Source organism: Staurois parvus, unplaced genomic scaffold (genome assembly GCF_062004578.1).
Source record: "Staurois parvus isolate SC_StPar_1 unplaced genomic scaffold, SC_StPar_1.0 ptg002258l, whole genome shotgun sequence".
Taxonomy (NCBI): domain Eukaryota; kingdom Metazoa; phylum Chordata; class Amphibia; order Anura; family Ranidae; genus Staurois; species Staurois parvus.
The window spans coordinates 241,185-265,616 of NW_028320054.1; the positions used below are offsets into that span (position 1 = coordinate 241,185).

General features: G+C 43.5%; 1 protein-coding gene across 1 annotated transcript in view; it reads left to right on the forward strand.

Moving 5' to 3' along the window:
- The first annotated feature begins 331 nt into the window (after nt 1–331).
- The window catches only part of LOC149431446 (uncharacterized), an 86,994-nt gene continuing 62,893 nt past the window's right edge, over nt 332–24,432 (forward strand). Inside the window, exons 1-5 of the mRNA XM_089665595.1 lie at nt 332–476; nt 8,426–8,602; nt 12,962–13,144; nt 15,109–15,288; nt 23,619–23,888. Of these exons, the coding sequence (XP_089521721.1) occupies nt 335–476; nt 8,426–8,602; nt 12,962–13,144; nt 15,109–15,288; nt 23,619–23,888 (952 nt within the window). The 5' untranslated portion in view covers nt 332–334. The remainder of the gene's footprint in view (nt 477–8,425; nt 8,603–12,961; nt 13,145–15,108; nt 15,289–23,618; nt 23,889–24,432) is intronic.

Below are 24,432 nucleotides of genomic sequence, written 5' to 3' on the forward strand. Positions count from 1 at the left end.
GATACTTACATTGTCAGGTCATTCGTCCCTACTGATCACCCTACAGATACATACATTGTCGGGTCATTCATCCCTACTGATCACCCTACAGATACATACATTGTCAGGTCATTCATCCCTACTGATCACCCTACAGATACATACATTGTCAGGTCATTCATCCCTACTGATCACCCTACAGATACCTACATTGTCGGGTCATTCATCCCTACTGATCCTCCTGCAGATACTTACATTTTGTGCTTAAAGAAAATAAAAAGTCTTTTTCTCATTGTCCCATTCTTATAATTACTTTCCAGATCTGTGTAGGAGGCCATATTTGACAATACTGAAGATGGATCCAGAGAAGACATTTTATGATATTGGGGATACAGTGACAGTAAATTGTGTGGCTGGATATCACAATCCCTACCCCTCTGTACAATGTGTGAAGAGTGGAACATCCATTGAGTGGGATAATCCTCCACAATGTATAGGTGAGTAGTAAACCTTAATATACAGACTACAGGAACCCAGACCAACCAATCAGCAGCCACCTCTCTTTGGTGTGACTCATCTAAACTGATGTAACATAAAACCTGATTGGTGCATTGCCCTCTACACCTCATTCCTGTCTGTACGGCCTTATTACATACATAGTCCTGTATATTAGATACACTTTGTATAGTGAACATGGGAATACTGGATGCTGTCCAACTCAATCTCCATCTATCATTGTAATCAGAACCGATATCAGCGAACCCCATGGGGGGGGCGATGTGATTATACATCACACTTAATGCTGATATCATCTACAATCTTCCCATGGAGACTTCCCTGACTTCTCTTCAAAGTGTCAATAACTGCTTGATGGAAAAATACACCTTGCTGCTAAAACCACAAAAAAAAATGTTTTTTTGAATTGAATACAATGAATAAAATGAAATGAATCAGATTGGGGCGCTTCTGCTGTGCAGCTTTAAGGCGCCCCCAAGCCTGGAGTCTAAAGGATTTGTGTATATTCAACGTTGTCCTCAAACCCACATGAGAAGGACCCCGGCCCTACTAGACGTGTGTGAGCCGTTTTGTTCCCAATCAAAATTCAGACAAAATTTAGATTTTTGGGAGATTCAGATCAAATCAAATTTAAAATGACAATAGTAATACATTTAAATAAATACAAAAGAATGAAATAAAAATTTGTCTAAAATATCAAATTATCTGAATTTGAGACAAATTTGAAACATATTTGAAATGTAAACATATTGCTGACTATTGCTGATAGATATTAGTGTTAGAATATAGCCATCTTCTGAAATAGAATAGAATTATAAAATAAAAGAATAGAAAGCAAAGTAATGGAATTCCTCCTCCATTCCATCCTCCTACAGATACATACATTGTCAGGTCATTCATCCCTACTGATCACCCTACAGATACATACATTGTCGGGTCATTCATCCCTACTGATCACCCTACAGATACATACATTGTCAGGTCATTCATCCCTACTGATCACCCTACAGATACATACATTGTCAGGTCATTCATCCCTACTGATCACCCTACAGATACATACATTGTCAGGTCATTCATCCCTACTGATCACCCTACAGATACATACATTGTCAGGTCATTCATCCCTACAGATCCCCCTACAAATACATACATTGTCAGGTCATTCATCCCTACTGATCACCCTACAGATACATACATTGTCAGGTCATTCATCCCTACTGATCCTCCTACAGATACATACATTGTCAGGTCATTCATCCCTACTGATCACCCTACAGATACATACATTGTCGGGTCATTCATCCCTACTGATCACCCTACAGATACATACATTGTCAGGTCATTCATCCCTACTGATCCTTCTACAGATACGTACATTGTCGGGTCATTCATCCCTACTGATCCTCCTACAGATACGTACATTGTCAGGTCATTCATCCCTACTGATCATCCTACAGATACGTACATTGTCAGGTCATTCATCCCTACTGATCCTCCTACAGATACGTACATTGTCAGGTCATTCATCCCTACTGATCACCCTACAGATACATACATTGTCGGGTCATTCATCCCTACTGATCACCCTACAGATACGTACATTGTCAGGTCATTCATCCCTACTGATCACCCTACAGATACATACATTGTCAGGTCATTCATCCCTACTGATCCTCCTACAGATACATACATTGTCAGGTCATTCATCCCTACTGATCACCCTACAGATACATACATTGTCAGGTCATTCATCCCTACTGATCCTCCTACAGATACATACATTGTCAGGTCATTCATCCCTACTGATCCTCCTACAGATGCATACATTTTATTCTAAAAGAAAATAAAGCTTTTTCCTATTGTCCCATTCTTCTAATCTCTTTCCAGCTCTGTGTAGGAGGCCGTATTTGAGAATACTGAAGATGGATCCAGAGAAGACATTCTATGATATTGGGGATACAGTGACAGTAATTTGTCCGGTTGGATATCACCCTCCCTACCCCTCTGTACGATGTGTGAAGAGAGGAACCTCCATTAGGTGGGATAATCCTCCAGAATGTGAAGGTGAGTAGTAAACCTCAATATACAGACTACAGGAACCCAGATCAACCAATCAGCAGCCACCTCTCTTTGGTGTGACTCATCTAAACTGATGTAACCTAAAACCTGATTGGTGCATTGCCCTCTACACCTCATTACTGTCCAGAGGCGGACTGACCATTTAGCCACTAGGGCACCGCCCAAGGGCCCAGGGTCAGTAGGGGGCCCCATGAGATGCCCCTGGTACCTTTCATAGGCTTTTTTGGTTGTGGTTTGAGTGTGGGCGAGGACACGGGGGCCCCATGAGTTGTCAGTCCGCCCCTGTTACTGTCTGTACGGCCTTATTACATACATAGCCCTGTATATTAGATACACTTTGTATAGTGAACATGGGAATACTGGATGCTGTCCAACTCAATCTCCATCTATCATTGTAATCAGAACCGATATCAGCGAACCCCATGGGGGGGGGGCCATGTGATTATACATCACACTTAATGCTGATATCATCTACAATCTTCCCATGGAGACTTCCCTGACTTCTCTTCAAAGTTTCAATAACTGCTTGATGGAAAAATACACTTTGCTGCTAAAACCAGCAGAAAAAAGGTTATCTACATTATTATTATTATTATCATTATTATTATAATACAGGATTTATGGTGCTAACAGTTTGCTCAGCGTTTTACAATATAACGGGAGACAATACAGGAACAATACAGTTCAATACAAGAGGGATTTGAGGACCCTGCTCCTTGGAGCTTACAATCAGCTTTAAGGCGTCCCACAAGCCTGCAGTTTAAAGGATTTGTGTATATTCAATGTCGTCCTCAAAGCCACATGAGAAGGACCCCAGCCCTACTAGATGTGTGTGAGCTGTTTTGTTTCCAATCAAGATTCAGACAAAATTTTAGTTTTTGGGAGACTCGGAAGTATCCAAATTTCCAAATTACAATTGTAACGAAACCAGACCCCGACTGCACTTGGGTATTTCCGTTAGACTCCCGCTTCCCTTTCCGAACACAGATCACAGACCCCACTCTTGAAGGGAAACCAGGAAACAGACTGTCACAATCATGCCCACAGGGAGAGGCGCAGTTCTCCATTTTGCTCCAGGTTTCTGCATTGTGGTATTTCTCTTAAACTAATATGCAGTCACTTGAGAGGGGGAGGTGTAGGATCGTGCATATAAGAGCAGGCACAGGATCTCCCTGTCGTAAGAAGGCTTCATGTATCTCCTCACTCCCCCTCCCTCAGGAATGCGCTCAGTGTACCTTGCTAGTCCCTGCCTTTAAGCAATCCTCTTGCCAAATAAGGTATTGGCTTGTCGTGGTAGGAAGATACCAGTTGATTTTGTGTAGGACAAAGGAGCAGTTAGATTTTATGAGGAGTCAGAGAAGTGAGGACCATCTGTGTTAACATCTGGCAGACAGAAAGCAAAGTCTCCTGTGCTGAAACAACGAAAAAACTAGCAGTCAAGACACAGAAAGCATCCTTGCGCTCATAGGATTGGAAACTGCTTAACCCCAGGCTGATCGGAAAGTACTTTAACCCTTTAAACTTCTTTCTGTTATCTGTTTTCTGTGCTCTGTATATTTATTTATAAATATATATATATATATATATATATTGGTTACATCTTCTTTCTGTAAATATTCTTACTGCACCCTTTTAACCTTTTTGGTAATAAATCTTACTTTCTGAAAGTGTTGAACTGTTCCTATAGCTCTTAATTGCAATTTACGAATCCCTGCCTCTAAAAATAGCGCTACTATGAGTGTTTAACCCTCGGTATAACCGGTCTGTGGAGATAGCGGTATACCGACGAGTAACCAATCATCCTAGTGTATTGTTGGAGTTTCCCCTTTCTCTGCATAAAACGGAGGTGGTGGCAGTGTGAAGGGTTAATTGCATAATTAACCTGACCCAGTTACAATCGCTCAGGCTGCCGGTACATCGATCTGTGGTCCATTAGCTGGTAAATCGTTGTGCAGGGTGCAGCTGGGTGGGGCATTGTTACGCACACGACAGCGCGGTTTTAGATTGGCTAGTCCTTCGGTCACGAGTGTGGTGAGAAGGTCTGAGGTCTGATGCCACGCCCGTCACATATTGTTGGCAGCGTACGTGGGATAGTTGCATTAAGAGCTTCAGTGCAGTGTTAAAAATTGGCTCTGCACTGAAGGATTGTAACCTTTGTGGAAGAGAGAGAGAGAGAGAGATCCTACCTTCTATTCTATCTTTGCTTGCAATTATGCCTGGTGCAGCAGAATTCAAGAAAATGAGCAAAAGTGATTTGAATGCGGAATGTACCTCACGAGGATTTGACGTCGGTCGCCAAAATCGTGAAGATTTGATTAGTGATCTAGTGGAGTATGATATCCGAGCAGATCAGAACTCAGGGGAACTTGAACATGATGGGGTTCCCGCTATCTCCAATCCCAGTGGCTCAGAGACAGCCTTGCAGGATGGGCATACAGAGACTGACACTGGAAGATCACCGAGTGGCATCGTCACACCACCGACTGAGAGGGCCAGTGTCACGTACCTGATAGGAGACTGAATTGATGAGGTCAGCCTCACTTGTGTCACTAGCCCTGACCCCGCTGAGGTTGGAACAGAGGGAGTCTAGGGACCAGGGGGACAAGAGCGCCAGAGGTTTGCATGTGGTTCTTGCAGATGATGACCTTGGTAGGCAGGATATCTTCTGATTTGTGTATTATAGAAATAGACCAGGCAGGTACAGTGGATTGCCAGATGCACAGCAGAACCAGGTATGCAGCCAGGACACAGGACTGGAGTGGAGTCGTAGGATAGCCAGGGTCATAACAGTCGGGCAGCGCGGTACAGGATCAGAAGGAAAAAGCCAAAGTCAGGACGAGTAACCAACCATCCTAGTGTATTGTCGGAGTTTCCTCTTTCTCTGCATAAAAAGGAGGTGGTGGCAGTGTGAAGGGTTAATTGCGTAATTAACCTGACCCAGTAACAATTGCTCAGGCTGCTGGTACATCAATCTGTGGTCCATTAGCTGGAAAATTGTTGTGCAGGGTGCAGCTGGGTGGGGCATTGTTACGCACGTGACAGCGCGGTTTTAGATTCCTTAGTCCTTCGGTCACGAGTTTGGTGAGAAAGTCTGGGGTCTTACGCCACGCCCGGGACACAGACTACTTTATTTTAACACAGATACAAGATATATACATTCAAGGGAACAATTCCCCCCTCCCTGCATAATGACACAGGGTGGGGCAAACCACATCGAGCAACAAGAGACACATCAGCAGACACCCCTCACCAAGCCAATACACATACATACACATCCCATATTAGCTTGCTCCCATGCAAGACACACAATAGAACAATGGGACAACCACATGGCATTAAACAATTAACAACCCCCCCGCCTATACATGTCTACACAATACTAGGACAGATCACCCTGCACCCCTAACAGGCACAGGGTGACTTACACATAAGAGGCATATGGGGAGCTGAGACAGGGGTCTCCCCACTCCTCCAAAGTGAGCTGTGTTCCATGGGCCCCCCACCCAGAGTGACTCCTATCACAACAATAATAACAAATTTAAACAAATCAAAAAGAATAAAATAAAATGTTGTCCTAAATAACAAATTTTCTGAATCTGAGTCGAATTTTAAAACAAATTTAAACTTATTGCTGACTACTGCTGATATATATTAGTGTTAGAAAATAGCCATCTTCTGAAATAGAATAGAATAAGAATATAAATAGAATATAAAAGGAATACAATAGAATAAAACTGAATAGAATATAAAGGAATGAAATAGAAAAGAATAGAATAGAAAAAAACAGAATAGAACAAAATAGAATAGAATTATAAAATAAAAGAATAGAAAATAAAATAATGGAGTTCCTCCTCAAGTCCATCCTCTTACAGATACATACATTGTCGGGTCATTCATCCCTACTGATCACCCTACAGATACATACATTGTCAGGTCATTGATTCCTACTGATCACCCTACAGATACGTACATTGTCAGGTCATTCATCCCCACTGATCACCCTACAGATACGTACATTGTCAGGTCATTCATCCCTACTGATCCTCCTACAGATAGATACATTGTCAGGTCATTCATCCCTACTGATCCTCCTACAGATAGATACATTGTCAGGTCATTCATCCCTACTGATCACCCTACAGATACATACATTGTCAGGTCATTCATCCCTACTGATCCTCCTACAGATACATACATTGTCAGGTCATTCATCCCTACTGATCACCCTACAGATACATACATTGTCGGGTCATTCGTCCCTACTGATCACCCTACAGATACATACATTGTCAGGTCATTCATCCCTACTGATCCTCCTACAGATACATACATTGTCAGGTCATTCATCCCTACTGATCACCCTACAGATACATACATTGTCAGGTCATTCATCCCTACTGATCACCCTACAGATACATACATTGTCAGGTCATTCATCCCTACTGATCACCCTACAGATATACTGTAAGGGATTTCCGGCAAGACAAATCGTGATCGGAAATGCGCGATCACTCACACGCACGGCGAAGATTGGCGCCAGACGGCCTGTTTAAGGAGTGTCTCTGCTCATGTTCAGTGCTGACTGGTCTTCAGCTCCCCCGTGTCCTGCTTGTTCCTGTGTGATTCCTTTGTTGCTGACCCGGCTTGTTCCTCATCTGACTCTGATTGCTCTCCTGATTGATACTGGTTCCTGACCTTGGCTTTCCTTCTGGTTCTGTACCTTGCTGCCCAACTGTTGATGACTCTGGCTATTCCATGACACTGCTCCTGTCTCTCACCCTCACTACCTGCCTTGCTCTGGTGCACGCCTGGCAATCTACAAAACATGCTCTGCTTGTTACTACTGTGCCTGAATCAGAAGATCATCGGTCTTCCAGAGTCATCATCTACAAGAGCTGCAAACAACTACTGGTGCTCTTGTTCCCCTGGGTCCTAGACTCCCTCTGTTCCAACTCCAGTGGGGTCAGGGCTGGTGACACAAGTGAGACCGACCTCGTCATTTCAGTCTCCCATCAGGTACGTGACATATACATTGTCAGGTCATTTATCCCTACTGATCACCCTACAGATACATACATTGTCAGGTCATTCATCCCTACTGATCCTCCTACAGATACGTACATTGTCAGGTCATTCATCCCTACTGATCCTCCTACAGATACGTACATTGTCAGGTCATTTATCCCTACTGATCACCCTACAGATACATACATTGTCAGGTCATTCATCCCTACTGATCACCCTACAGATACGTACATTGTCAGGTCATTCATCCCTATTGATCCTCCTACAGATACGTACATTGTCAGGTCATTCATCCCTACTGATCCTCCTACAGATACATACATTGTCAGGTCATTCATCCCTACTGATCACCTTACAGATACATACATTGTCAGGTCATTCATCCCTACTGATCCTCCTACAGATACATACATTGTCAGGTCATTCATCCCTACTGATCCTCCTACAGATACATACATTGTCAGGTCATTCATCCCTACTGATCCTCCTACAGATACATACATTGTCAGGTCATTCATCCCTACTGATCCTTCTACAGATACATACATTGTCGGGTCATTAATCCCTACTGATCACCCTACAGATACATACATTGTCAGGTCATTCATCCCTACTGATCCTCCTACAGATACATACATTGTCGGGTCATTCATCCCTACTGATCACCCTACAGATACATACATTGTCGGGTCATTCATCCCTACTGATCCTCCTACAGATACGTACATTGTCAGGTCATTCATCCCTACTGATCGCCCTACAAATACACGCATTTTGCATGAAAAGAAAATAAATAGTATTTTTCCCATTCTTCTCTTTACAGCTATGTGTAGGAAGCCGGAGGAGACAATCCTGAAAATGGATCCAGAGAAGATATTTTATAATATTGGGGAGACAGTAAAAATAAATTGTTCAGTTGGATATCACTCTTCCTACCCCTCTGTACAATGTGTGGATCATGGAACCTCCATTGGGTGGGATAATCCTCCACAATGTATAGGTGAGTAGTAAACCTCAATATACAGACTACAGGAACCCAGACCAACCAATCAGCAGCCACCTCTCTTTGGTGTGACTCATCTAAACTGATGTAACATAAAACCTGATTGGTGCATTGCCCTCTACACCTCATTCCTGTCTGTACGGCCTTATTACATACATAGCCCTGTATATTAGATACACTTTGTATAGTGAACATGGGAATACTGGATGCTGTCCAACTCAATCTCCATCTATCATTGTAATCAGAACCGATATCAGCGAACCCCATGGGGGGGGATGTGATTATACATCACACCTAATGCTGATATCATCTATGATCTTCCCATGGAGTCTTCCCTGGCTTCTCTAAAAGTGTAAATAACTGCTTGATGGAAAAATACACGTTGCTGCTAAAACCACCCAAAAATGTTTTGAATTGAAAAAAAATGAATTAATTTAGATTGGGGCGCTTCTGCTGTATGTAACCCAAGATAATTGTAGAAGAAAATAATCAGTTCCTCTGTGCATGCTGTCGCTGACTGTCCCTGAAAATCGGACTGTTCTGTAACACCGTGTGCAGCTTTAAGGCGCCCCCTTAAAGGATTTGTGTTTATTCAATGTTGTCCTCAAAGCCACATGAGAAGGACCCCAACATCCGATGTAAGGGGGGTGGGGTGCTATAGTCATGTAGTCTTACAGATACAATTGGCCCTTTGAGGACAACCATAATACTGATGCGGCCTATGATGAAATTGAGTTTTACACCCCTGGTCTAGCACAAGAGGGGAGTCAGCAGCCCAAAAGTCTCTAAGATCTCTCACAGCAGTCTGTACTCACAAAATGTCCTTGGCGAGTTGGTTGCCTCCTTCCAAAATCCATGCAACAGCTTTCTCTAGCGACACCAGACTAGATCTTCAGCAGACAACCCCTCAGTCAGCTCTCTATATCTGCCGGCAAGCACATGGCAGCGTTGTCTTAAAGGGCAGCTGGACTGATCTTCTGCAGGAAAAGACCCAGAAGCCAAATCTCTTAGAGTATTCATTCAATTATCCAGAAGCCTTCAGATCCCTGCTCTTTGATATTGGCCAACATTGCATATTTATTCATATTGCCATCTGCATAGCTCCAAACATACACTCACCAGCTACCTTATTAGGTCCGCCTGTTCAATTGGTTGGTAACACAAATTGGTAATCAGCCAATCACATGGCAGCAACTCAATGCATTTAGGCATGTAGATGTGGTGAAGATGACTTGCTGAAGTGCTGACTTTGGATGTGGCATGGTTGTTCGTGCCAGGCAGGCTGGTCTGAGGATTTCAAAAACTGCTGATCTGGGATTTTCACACACAAACATCTCTAGGGTTTACAGAGAATGGTCTGAAAAAGAGAAAATATCCAGTGAGCGGCACTTGTGTGGAGAAAAATAAACACAAATGCTCCTGCTCTTGGGGATGGACTCAATGTAGGCTAGAACCACATCATGAATGTCCTGGAATATGCACACCTTGCTGCCCTCAAAAGACCAGGGAAATCCGAATATACTGAATGAAGAAAGAACAAACAGAAGGCTCAAAGGCCTAGTACATTACCTCAGCCCTGAGGAAGAGGCAAGTCCTCAAAACGTGTCAGACTAATGGATGTCTACACTCCTTATTGCGGACTGTCACGTAGCACAGTGTTGACCAAGCTGTTCTTTTATGACGTGCCTTTGACTTTACTGTCGTTTGTAAGTACAACACCTACTTTTATTTCTTATTAAACATTTTTTATGGTAATGCACTAGGCCCGTGCACCCTCTGTTTGTTCTTTCTTCATTCAGTGTGGAGGAAAATGCCTTGTTGACGTCAGAGGTCAAGGGAGTTTGGGCAGACTGGTTGCTGTGACATTCAGATGATAGGGTCAAAAGTTGGCTTAACATCATGAAAGCATGGATCCATCCTGCCTTGTATCAATGGTTCAGGTTGGTGGTGTCATGGTGTGGTGGATCCATCCTGCCTTGTATCAATGGTTCAGGTTGGTGGTGTCATGGTGTGGTGGATCCATCCTGCCTTGTATCAACGGTTCAGGCTGGTGGTGGTGGTGTTATGGTGTGGTGGATCTGTCCTGCCTTGTATCAATGGTTCAGGTTGGTGGTGTCATGGTGTGGTGGATCCATCCTGCCTTGTATCAACGGTTCAGGCTGGTGGTGGTGGTGTCATGGTGTGGTGGATCCATCCTGCCTTGTATCAATGGTTAAGGCTGGTGGTGTCATGGTGTGGTGGATCCATCCTGCCTTGTATCAATGGTTAAGGCTGGTGGTGTCATGGTGTGGTGGATCCATCCTGCCTTGTATCAATGGTTCAGGCTGGTGGTGGTGTCATGGTGTGGTGGAGATTTTCTTGGCACTAGCAAGGTGGACCTAATCAAGTGGCTGGTGAGTGTATGTTCTAGATAATTCTACAAATCTCTGAAAGCAGAGAGAACTATCAGGCTAGGAGTGGCTGAGAACACTAAAGTGACCTCATTAATCAACTGCACTGGATACAGTGGGCACAGCTAGATTTACCTAACAGACAATTTGCAGCCACACTGGTTACAGTGAGGTGAGCTAAATTTACCTAACAAAAACACACCCAGCTCCAATGAACACAGTGAGCCAACACTAAATCTAACTAATCCTCGAACCTATTTAGAAGGGTGCTACATGTTATACATGAAGAGAGTCTGCTGAAGACTTGCTGCAATGGGAATGTTTGAATGACATACAGGACGAGAGTGGGGTGACCAGAGGATAGGGCAGCTCAGGAACACCCAGAGAAGGGCCTGCAGGCAGGGAGCAGCAACAGATCACCTAATACTTGATAAAAAGAAACATGTCGCTGGTAAAACAATCTAAAAAAAGTTTTTTTTTTTGTTTAGTGGAATCACATTGCGGGGCTTCTATTGTAAATAAGCCAAGTTAACTGCCCAAGAAAAAAATCATTTCCACAGCCAAATTTGCACTGCCAGCGCATGCTGTCGCTGAGACTGTTCCTGAACATGCTACTGTTCTGTAACGCCGTGTACAGCTGTAAGGCAACCCCCAAGACTTTAGTTTAAAGGGTTTGAGTATTTTCAATGTTGCCTTCAAAGGACCCTGTCCTTACTGTACAGTTTTTTAAAAAAATAAAATCTGTCTTTTGCACATGCCCCCATGGCAGTGCCTGATTTCCCATGCCTGTTGTAACTTACTGGTTAGTCCTACAAATTGCCGGAATATACAGTAATAGCAGGATTTGCTCTCCATAGACTTTATTAGTGTTCACAACAAAGTTTTGGTTTACCAGGTTTTCAACACGATTTGCAAAACAGCTCCTGAATCAAACCGGCGCCTCTATGATCATCACTAGTCTCCTTTTACAATATTTTTAGTGAGTAAAACGTTTTGCATAAAAAAGAGAACAGTTAACAGACATCAGGGCTAACAGTGGTAGGTAGCATAGGACGAGGTCATCCACGCCACAATCAAATAGGCCCATTATAATCCACAACCAAGAAAGTGATAAAGTCAGGGTGCCAATATAATTATACATTCCACTAAGGAGATGAGTTCCAGCAATCAAATACCTAGGGAAGAGGCAATACGGAAGCCCAATGATTCATACAACTCAACAAATACAGTGTACACTGTAGGTAATATGGGCCAGAGGGCCAGGCCAAAGTACAGGGGGGCTATCATGAGAACCCTCCCATACAATATTTAACATTAGGCCTTCCCGGGGGTAGCGAAAATGTCACAAATTAAATTAAGCACCCCAGGAAAACCATGAGGCGATAGGTTGGTCCGCCATGTTGGCGACTGACAGTGGAAAAATGCAACAAAAAAGAAAAGGGGGAGAAAGATGGGATAGAAGAAAGATAAGAAAAAAGGGACAGGGGGGAGACATAGCAGAAGGATGCCCCCCAGGGAGTCCATGGCAATTGAGATTCTATTATACCCCAGAGTAAATTCACTGAAAATACAGAGAGCTTAAGGAGAAACACTCAGTCTGTATCATCTTCAATAAAAATAAAATCATATTTCAATGATAGTCTATGACACCTGATGGAAATATAAATAAAATGTTCACTTCAATAATCTACATGTCACAGGAGGGGGCAGGTCATGGCATCCCACAATACCAGGACTCCTCCATAATCTGCTCCATACAGATAGCATCCTGATGAATGTTCTAGTAATTGTCTTCATAGAATACTGCAGACAGATCCCAGGAACATCCCATAATAAGGACGTCAGACCATGGTCCATAGGCCACTGAAAGGTCCCATCAATGGATCCGTCCCATCACACACAATCACTTTACTCCTCACACAGTATATAATGTACAATGATATGGTTTTATCTTGTTGTTTTATAGGTTACTGTAGAAAGCCAACCATTGGAAATATGTCCAGTTTCTATATAAACAAGAAGAATTATGTTAAGGGAGAATCGATAGAAGTACAATGTAAATCTGGATATTATCGAACATCTAAAATAATGACATGTGTCAACCCCCACACCTCCCAGGAGTGGACTCCTCCCACTGTTACCTGTATAGGTGAGCATAGGACACTTACATTATATATTCGGTATGAGAACTGAACTATGAACAATATATTCAGAAGAAATGGACTTCCTTAAAGTCATATAAAGCCTAACTTTTTTTATTTCTTTTAAGGAAAATGTGTACTTATCCTGCTCTCTACTACTATAAAAATGGTCTTGCTATAGTTTGATTCCTCCTCCAACACACCCATTATCCTTTCTCCAGTGAGATCCCACCCCAAAATATACATTTGTCTTCTCTCAGTGAGATCCCATCCCCAAAATATACATTAGTCTTGCCCCAGTGAGATCCCACCTCCAGCACACACATTGGTCTTTCTCCAGTGAGATCCCACCTCCGGCACACACATTGGTCTTTCTCCAGTGAGATCCCACCTGTAGCACATGCATTGATCTTCCTCCAGTGAGATCCCACCTATAGCACAAACACTGGTCTTTCTCCAGTGAGATCCCACCTCCAGAACACATATTGGTCTTTCTCCAGTTGAGATCCCACTTCCTAAACACACATTGGTCTTTCTCCAGTTAGATCCCACCTCCAGCACACACATTGATCTTCCTCCAGTGAGATCCCACCTGTAGCACACGCATTGGTCTTCCTCCAGTGAGATCCCACCTATAGCACAAACACTGGTCTTTCTCCAGTGAGATCCCACCTCCAGAACACACACTGGTCTTTCTCCTGTGAGATTCCACTTCCTAAACACACATTGGTCTTTCACTAGTGAGATCCCACTTCCAAAACACACATTGGTCTTTCCCCAGAAAAATCCTAATTCTAGTATACTCATTGGTCTTTTCCCAGTAAGAGCCCATCCCAGCACACACAGTTAGGTATTTTCGCAGTGAGATCCCATCCCCAGAACACACAGTTAGGTTTTTTTCCCAGTGAGATACCACCTGCAGCATACATATAGGTCTTTCCCCCATGAGATCCCACCTCCAGCACACACAAGTCTTTTTCCAGTGAGATCCCATCACCAAAGTACACCTTGGACTTTCCCCAGTGAGATCCCATCTCCAGCGCACACGTTGGTCATTCTCCAGTGAGATCCCACCTCCAGCACACACATTGTCCATTCTCTAGTAAGATACCACCTCCAGCATACACATAGGTCTTTCCCAAATGATATTCTACCTCCAGTACACACATTGGTCTTCCCCCAGTGAGAACCCACCTCCAGGACACACATTGGTCTTCCCCCAGTGAGATCTCACCTCCAGAACCCACAAATATGTCTTTCCTCAGAGAGATGCAACCTCCAGCACACACATTGGTCTTTCTCCAGTGAGATCCTTAACTTCATAGCAGAAGTTGCCCTCCATTTACTTTGTAGGGTTTGCATCAAAGTTTGGGTTTATCAGGTTTTCAGCATGGCTCACAACACAGCTTCTGAATAGGGGTGGACTGACAACTCATGGGCCCCCCCGGGCAATAGGGGATCATGGGGCCCCTGTGTCCTTGCCCAAACTCAAAAAAGCCTATGAAAAAGGTACCAGGGGCATCTCATGGGGCCCCCTACTGACCCCGGGCCCTCGGGCAGTGCCTGAGTTTCCAAATGGTCAGTCCGCCCCTGCTCCTGAATCAAACCTGGGCCTCTATGATCATCACTACTCTTCATACCATACCCCAGAGTGACGTCACTGAAAATACAGAGAACTTGGTTAAGTTAAACTGTGACAAAGAAAACTGGGAAAATAAGGTAAAATGCTCAGTCTGAATCATCTGCAATGAAAATAAAATACAATTTCAAGGATTTTCTAAGGTACCTGATGGATATATAAATACGATGTTCACTTCAATAACATACATGTCATAGGAGGGGGCAGGTGATGGGACCTTGGTCCATATACCACTGAAAGTTCCCATCAATGGATCCGTCCCATCACACACAATCACTTAACTCCTCACACTGTATATCATGTATAATCATCTGCTTTTATCTCCTTCCAAAGCTCAGTGTAAGAAGCCCACCATAGACCATGTGGACAGTTGCTACATATACGAGTATTATAAGAAGGGAGACAGTATAACAATACAGTGTAAATCTGGATATTATCCGACGTCTAGATCAATGACTTGTAACAACCCCCATGCCTCCCTGGAATGGACTCCTCCCACTGTTGCGTGTGTAGGTGAGTACAAGAACACATGACACGTCCATCATATACACAGTGTGAAAAGTGAACTCTGTACTGTATTTTGAGAACAAATGTACATATCCTTCCATAAAGTAATACTAGATCCTAACTTTTTTGTAAATGTCATTCAAGGTAATCCATTATGTATAGTCTGCTTCCTTTGTATGTTTGTATTTTTCCTTAGGTGGCTGGTCCCACAGCCGCTGCACCCTGCTCCTGTTTGCAGGTGTCTCACTTAAGTAGCTACTTCTAAAGAGACACCTGTGCGTATGGTCTCCCAGCTGGGGCTGTGTGTTTCCATTGAACACACAGCACCTGACAAACCAAGCCCCTTCTCCCTCCACCCAGGTCTTGACAGTCACCTCTTCCATCTGCATCCAGGAATTTTGGGGAGCAGTGAGACTCTTGGAGGACCCAACAGGTGTAAGAGAGACACCAGGTATGTATATGGGGATGAATGGTGTCACTAGTACTGGGATATTTTACACTAATTCTAATAATGCAGGAAAGGTAGAAATGTTTAGCATTTAGTACTACATTAATTACAGTATATAAAATGTATGTTCTATTACTTTGCTGTGTGTCCCTGGTGGATTCTGCCCCAGTCTTGAATTTAGATGAACAGCGCATGCTGCAGAAGTGATATTACACCTCCAGTACAAACACATTGGTCTTCCCCAGTGAGATCCCACCTCCAGTACAAACACATTGGTCTTCCCCAGTGAGATCCCACCTCCAGCACACACACTGGTCTTCTCCAGTGAGATCCCACCTCCAGCACACACACTGGCCTTCCCCAGTGAGATCCCACCTCCAGCACACACACTGGTCTTCCCCAGTGAGATCCCACCTCCAGCACACACACTGGTCTTCCCCAGTGAGATCCCACCTCCAGCACACACACTGGTCTTCCCCAGTGAGATCCCACCTCCAGCACACACAATGGCCTTCCCCAGTGAGATCCCACCTCCAGCACACACACTGGTCTTCCCCAGTGAGATCCCACCTCCAGCACACACAATGGCCTTCCCCAGTGAGATCCCACCTCCAGCACACACAATGGCCTTCCCCAGTGAGATCCCACCTCCAGCACACACACTGGTCTTCCCCAGTGAGATCCCACCTCCAGCACACACACTGGTCTTCCCCAGTGAGATCCCACCTCCAGCACACACAATGGTTTTTCCCCAGTGAGATTTCACCTCCAGCACACACAATGGCCTTCCCCAGTGAGATTTCACCTCCAGCACACACAATGGCCTTCCCCAGTGAGATCCCACCCCCTAGCACACACATTGATCTTTCCCAGTAAAATTGCTCCCCAAGCACACAAATAAGTCTTTCCCTAGTGAGATTCCATCTCCAGCACAAACATAGTTACATAGTTAGTCTGGCTGAAAAAAGACAAAAGTCCACCCAGTTCAACCATAAAAAATAAAAAAGTTATAATCCTACACCCACTATTGATCCAGAGGAAGGCAAAAAAAACCCAGCAAAGCACAACCCAATTTGCTCCTGCAGGGGAAAAAATTCCTTCCTGATCCCCCGAGAGGCAATTTGATATTCCCTGGATCAACTTTACCTAAAAAATGTTATATCCAGTTATATTCTGTGTATCCAAGAAAGAATCCAGGACTTTCCTACAGCAACCCACTGAGCTGGCCACAACCAACTCTTGAGGGAGTCTATTTCACATTTTCACAGCTCTCACTGTGAAGAAACCTTTCCGTGTTTAAAGATTAAATTTCTTTTCCACCAGACGTAAAGAGTGTCCCCTTGTCCTCTGTGATGACCTCAGGGAGAATAACTACACCCAGTTCACTATATGAACCACTGATGTATTTATACATGGAGATCATATCCCCCCCTTATGTATTATACATGGAGATCATATCCCCCCTTATGTATTATACATGGAGATCATATCCCCCTTATGTATTATAAATGGAGATCATATCCCCCCTTATGTATTATACATGGAGATCATATCCCCCCTTATGTATTACACATGGAGATCATATCCCCCTTATGTATTATACATGGAGATCATATCCTCCCTTATGTATTACACATGGAGATCATATCCCCCTTATGTATTATACATGGAGATCATATCCCCCCCTTATGTATTATACATGGAGATCATATCCCCCCTTATGTATTATACATGGAGATCATATCCCCCCTTATGTATTATAAATGGAGATCATATCCCCCCTTATGTATTATACATGGAGATCATATCCCCCCTTATGTATTACACATGGAGATCATATCCCCCTTATGTATTATACATGGAGATCATATCCCCCCTTATGTATTATACATGGAGATCATATCCCCCTTATGTATTATACATGGAGATCATATCCCCCCTTATGTATTATACATGGAGATCATATCCCCCCTTATGTATTATACATGGAGATCATATCCCCCCTTATGTATTATTCATGGTGATCATATCCCCCCTTATGTATTATACATGGTGATCATATCCCCCCTTATGTATTATACATGGAGATCATACCCCCCCTTATGTATTATACATGGAGATCATACCCCCCTTATGTATTATACATGGAGATCATATCCCCCCTTATGTATTATACATGGAGATCATATCCCCCCTTATGTATTATACATGGAGATCATATCCCCCCTTATGTATTATACATGGAGATCATATCCCCCCTTATGTATTATACATGGAGATCATATCCCCCCTTATGTATTATACATGGAGATCATATCCCCCTTATGTATTATACATGGAGATCATATCCCCCCTTATGTATTATACATGGAGATCATATCCCCCCTTATGTATTATACATGGAGATCATATCCCCCCTTATGTATTATACATTGAGATCATACCCCCCTTATGTATTATACATGGAGATCATACCCCCCCTTATGTATTATACACGGAGATCATATCCCCCCTTATGTATTATACATGGAGATCATACCCCCCCTTATGTATTATACATGGAGATCATACCCCCCTTATGTATTATACATGGAGATCATATCCCCCCTTATGTATTATACATGGAGATCATATCCCCCCTTATGTATTATACATGGTGATCATATCCCCCCTTATGTATTATACATGGTGATCATATCCTCCTTATGTATTATACATGGAGATCATATCCCCCCTTATGTATTATACATGGTGATCATATCCTCCTTATGTATTATACATGGAGATCATATCCCCCCTTATGTATTATACATTGAGATCATATCCCCCCTTATGTATTATACATGGAGATCATACCCCCCCTTATGTATTATACACGGAGATCATATCCCCCCTTATGTATTATACATGGAGATCATATCCCCCCTTATGTATTATACATGGTGATCATATCCCCCCTTATGTATTATACATGGAGATCATATCCCCCCTTATGTATTATACATGGAGATCATATCCCCCCTTATGTATTATACATGGAGATCATATCCCCCCTTATGTATTATACATGGAGATCATATCCCCCCTTATGTATTATACATGGAGATCATATCCCCCCTTATGTATTATACATGGAGATCATATCCCCCCTTATGTATTATACATGGAGATCATATCCCCCCTTATGTATTATACGTGGTGATCATATCCTCCCTTATGTATCATTAATGGAGATCATATCCCCCCCTTACGTATTATACATGGAGATCATATCCCCCCTTATGTATTATACATGGAGATCATATCCCCCTTATGTATTATACATGGAGATCATATCCCCCTTATGTATTATACATGGAGATCATATCCCCCCTTATGTATTATACATGGAGATCATATCCCCCCTTATGTATTATACATGGAGATCATATCCCCCCTTATGTATTATACATGGAGATCATATCCCCCCTTATGTATTATACATGGAGATCATATCCCCCCTTAATCTCTTCTTCTCAAGAGAATAATTTCAGTTCCTCTAATCTTTCCTCATAGCTGATCTCCTCCATGCCTCTGATCAGTTTGGTTTCCCTTCTCTGTACTTTCTCCAGTTCCATAATGTTCTTTTTGTGAATTGGTGCCAAAAACTGAACTGCATATTCCAGATGAGGTCTCACTAATGATTTGTACCGGGGGGTGATATCTCTCTCTCTGGAGTCTATACCTCTTTTAATACAAGAGGGTACTTTGCTTTAGAAACCGCAGCTTGGCATTACATGCCATTATTAAGCTTGTGATCTACATTGCACTATCCCAGTGAGATCCCACCCTCTAGCACACACATTGATCTTTCTCCAATGAAATCCCACCCAAGCGCACAAATAAGTCTTTCCCTGGTGAAATCCCAACCCCAGCACACACATTGGTCTTTCCCCAGTGAAATCCCACCTCCAGGAAACACATTGGCTTTTCCCCAGTGAGATCCCACCTCCAGCACACAGAACAGTCCTTCCCAAGTGAGATCCCACCCCCAGCAAACACATTGGCTTTTCACCAGTGAGATCCCACCTCCAGCAGACAGAACAGTCCTTCCCCAGTAAAATCCCACCTCTGGCAGACACATTGTTTTTTCTCCAGTGCGATATAACAACCAGCACGCAGGGCTTTTCCCAGTGATATTCCATCTCCAGTAAATACACTGGCTTTTCCCTAGTGAGATCCCATTCCAGCACACAAATAAGTCTTTCCCCAGTGAAATCCCACCACCAGCAAATACATTGGCTTCTCACCAGTGAGATCCCACCTCCAGTACACAAATTGGCTTTTCCAAGTGAGATCCCAACTCCAGTACACAATTTGGCTTTTCCAAGTGAGAACTCACCTCCAGTACACAAATTGGATTTTTCCAAGTGAAATCCCACCTCCAGTAAACACATTGGATTTTTGCCAGTGAAATCCCAACTCCAGCACACCCATTGGCTTTTTCCAAGTGATATCCCACCCCCTGAAAACTGATAAGTCTTTCCACAGTGAGAACCCACCTTCAGCAAACAGATTGGGTTTCCCCATTGAGAGCCCACCTCCAGTACACAAACTGACTTTTTCCAAGTAAGATCCCACCTCCAGTACACAAATTGGCTTTTTCCAAGTGAGATTCCACCCTCAACAAAAAAATAAGCCTTTCCTGTTTGAGATCCCACCTCCAACACACACTGGCTTTTCCGCTGGGAGATCCTACCTCCTGCAAACAGACAAATCTTTCCCCAGTGAGATCCTACCTCCAGCACACACAATGGTCTTTCCCAAGTGAGATCTCAGTTCCAGCACACACTTTATTTACTCATTGAGATCCCATTTCCAGCCCACACATTGGCTTTTCCCCATTGAGATCCCACCCCCTGCACACAGAAAAGTCTTTCCCCAGTGAGATCTCACCTCCAGCAGACACATTGGATTTTCTCCACTGAAATCTCACAACAGCACACAGATAGGGCTTTTCACCAGTGAGATCCCACCTCCAGCACACAGATTAGCTTTTCACCAGTGAAATCCCACCTCCAAAACACAAATTGGCTTTTTCAAGTGAGATCCCACCCCCAGCACACACATAGGCTTTTTCCAAGTGATCCCAACCCCAACAAAGAGATGTCTTTCCCTGTTGAGATCTCCCCTCCATTGGCTTTTCCCCACCCCCAGCAAACTGATAAATCTTTCCTCATTGAGATCCCACCTCCACCATCAATAGTCCATAGAATTAGTGCACTGACAGGGAGCACAGTTTACAAATTGGCACTTTAATAAGAACAGGCACAGGCACTATTAAGGGTCTGCACAGTTTGCACTAATTTTATGGACTATCGATGGTGTCAAAATATTGATTTATTGAGATTGTGATTGTATTCTGGTTATGTAAGGCAGCACTTATGTATCTATGGTTCTCTTTACAGCCACACTCCTCTACTTCCTTCTTTCAGTACGTCTCTTTCCCCCTCTGTCCCCATTATACACGATTTTCTCTCAGCAGCCTTTGGCAAAATGGATGACAGTATATCAATGGATTTTAGAGGTCTACCATATGGCTCCTCTGGTCAAGCAGAGCATCAGCATTGGGTCAGGGCTGCAGTCTGTCCCCCAGCTTAAGCATTGAGCCCCAGCTGCTGGAGTGCAAAAAAAAAATACATCCCTCATGCCCAGCGCCTAAATACCAGTTTGGACAGTTACTGCTTTCCAAGTCTTTCTAGCCAGGGGATACTGCACCATTTCAGGAATTTATGGCCTGTGCTGTACTGCAAAGGCAGGTTCCCAGCTGCCATCACTTTCTCCTTCACCTGCACAAGGAGGGCAAGTTTTCCATGTCACTAGATCACATGGTCAGTAGTAAAGTTCACATGACCACAGACACATGGTCCAGTAAATTGGGCTTGAGTGGTATATATAGTTCTCAGCCCACTAGGTGACTGATGGCAGCATGGAACTGATGGAACTGTTCAGCTGTTCATTTTTTACATGTACTCTGCCTGCTCGCTCCCTTTGGAGTAGTGGAATAGCAAAAAGGCTTCATGACATCTGTATCAGATTTTTATATTTGCTTAGTTATACGTCATAAGAAGAAAAGGCATTGTGATTTGCTTATCCTAAATCAGGTCTGGCAGATGTCCCTCTGTAAATATATAACAAGTACATACTATCCAATTGCTAACCAATTAAGTTTTTCTGGCGTCTTACTCTAACAAAGCCCACTCTACATGATGTGCTGTGTGTCTGTGCAATATTTCTGGTGTGCTACTGATACTAAGATCACAACAAGCCATGCTCTGGGGCTTGTATTGCCCCTGTTTGACAATTTATATGATGTTGTTAGCGGACTGTTCCTTTGCCACGCCCCACACTGCACTGTGCTCTGACAGTGCATTGTGGTCGGCCAAAGCAATGCACTTGACCACAGGTCATGTGCAATTTCTTTGGCCAATCACAGCACAATTGAGTGTAGCTAGCAGAGATGTCACCGCTAGCTCCACCCAATTGTTTACATCTGACCCGCAAATATCAGATAGCGGCGAGTGCTCGGCAGGTGTGGATGGGTCAGTGGGCATAGTTTTTTTTTTTTTTTTTTTTATTTCAGCGTTGGCGTTGTTGTGGATGCTGTGATTTTCACACTGTGGATTACAACGATGGAACAATTTTTTTTAGATCAGGGGGCCCCCTTTTTAAAGGTGGCTTCCAGATTCCGATAAGTTCCCCCCGCGAAGACCCCCAAAGCGGGGTTGTAGGAAAGAGGGCCTTGTCCCCATCAACATAGGGACAAGGTGCTCTGGGAGGGAGCCCCCCTATCCCAAAACACCCTCCATGTAGAGGGCATGTGGTCTGGTACAGTTCAGGAGGGGGGACGCTCGCTCATTCCCTCCCCCTTTCCTGGTCTATCAGGCTTGTGCTCGGATCAAGGGTCTGCTACGCTTTTGTCACCCATTTTTTGGGGGTGGAGTTCCCCTTAAAAATTCTACCAGGCCTGAAAGGCCTGGTATGGCTTTAACAGTGGACCTCACACACGTAAAAGAAAAAACAACTACTTTGGGGTCCCTCCTAACCTTCCTATCAGACCTAAAGGGTCTGGTACAGATTGGGGGGGACCCAACGCTGTTATTTTTAGAAAATAAAAATGTCATTTTTTTAAAAAAAAAATCAGCCCTGCTGCAGCAGGTTCTGTACATTGTACAGATGTGCAACTTTAATTTAAAGGAATTTTTCATTTTTTTTTTTTTACTTTTACGCAATGAAAAATAACTGCCCCATTAAAAACAGTACATTTTTTTTCACTGATTCATGTCCCTCAGGGCAGTACTCAAGTCCTCATACCACGTTTATGGGCAATACCTTGCATATAAGCCTTCAAAATGGGCACTTTTATAAGTTCGAGTCCCATAGACTTGCATTGAGTTCGTGGTCGAACTTTCATTAGGTTTGAATTTTCAACCGCAAACCGAACAGGCCATCACTAATGACAAGACTCCGAGGTCCATTTAGAAGCCGGTGTGGTTGTACTACAGCCATGATGTTTTTGTTAAAAGTTCCGTACATTTATGAAGAACAGCAGTGTGGTTTATAAATGTGCATAGCCGGAGGCTTTGGGAGATCTAAAAATGAATGGGATTGTAAAAAAAAAAGTCATAATGAGAATCCTGTGATTTGACTTTAGTGGGCTCTCCTCCAATCACATAGCTCTCTGCTGTGTTAACTGGGGAGAACTCCTTTAACTTCCACAGGTTCAGTTTTATGAATGGCCTGCAAAATACAGTATTGATAAATCCTGCTGGTATAATGGGGAGCGGATATCTTCTCTATATTATAAGTCATCTCTGAGAGTTTAATGTCTCCATGTTGTCTTTATCAGGAGTCACAATGATGGATTGGAGGGTCACCGCGACCAGTATCAGCTACCGGATCTCTTGCACTCCTCAATGTCCCCAGACCTGGAGATTTACTGTGGAATGCTGTCATAGTCCAAATTATTTTGATCATAGATCATGTCAGTATTTATATGATAAAGGTGGGACATTCACCAATCTACGGCCATCCACTAGGTATAATATACGCATCAAACCTTATACAGAGCAGGAAGAACGCAATCTGGTGGACAAAGTTTTCTGGACGGAGGAGTCAGGTGAGAGAATGGTCTGTTCCTAAACAAGTATTGTCTGTTCAGGTATCAGCCAACACTGGTCATAGTACGTAGCCTGTCATTTATCTGTAGCACCCCTCTGACACCCCAAAACCAAGATGGCACCTTCAGAGGTGGGATAGCATTTCACCAAACGGTTGGGTCCATGGCTAAAATGGGGGAACCGAGAAAGGATATTAGGTCCAGAGGGGAGGGTTAGGGGTCCACATACTGTAGCAGATCATTTTCAGACTTTCCAGATTTAGAGCAATGTCCATCTTCAGTGTCAGAACCTTTAAACCAAACCGACAAGACTGTAAGCACGTTCCCAAATTTCAGTGTGTCCTCCAAGGGAGTCACCAGGCCCTTCTGAGAAACCTGCCTTTTTCCTGGTTCTCTCCTGCAAGGGGCCTACCCTGGGTTTCTTCTTTGGAATAATTTCCTCCAGACCAGGCAGGACAGCTTCAAGACTATTTCAGCACACGTTAGGCCCTAAACCAGGCTATTGGCTATTGAGCCCAACAGCAGAGCGTCATCCAGTAGCACC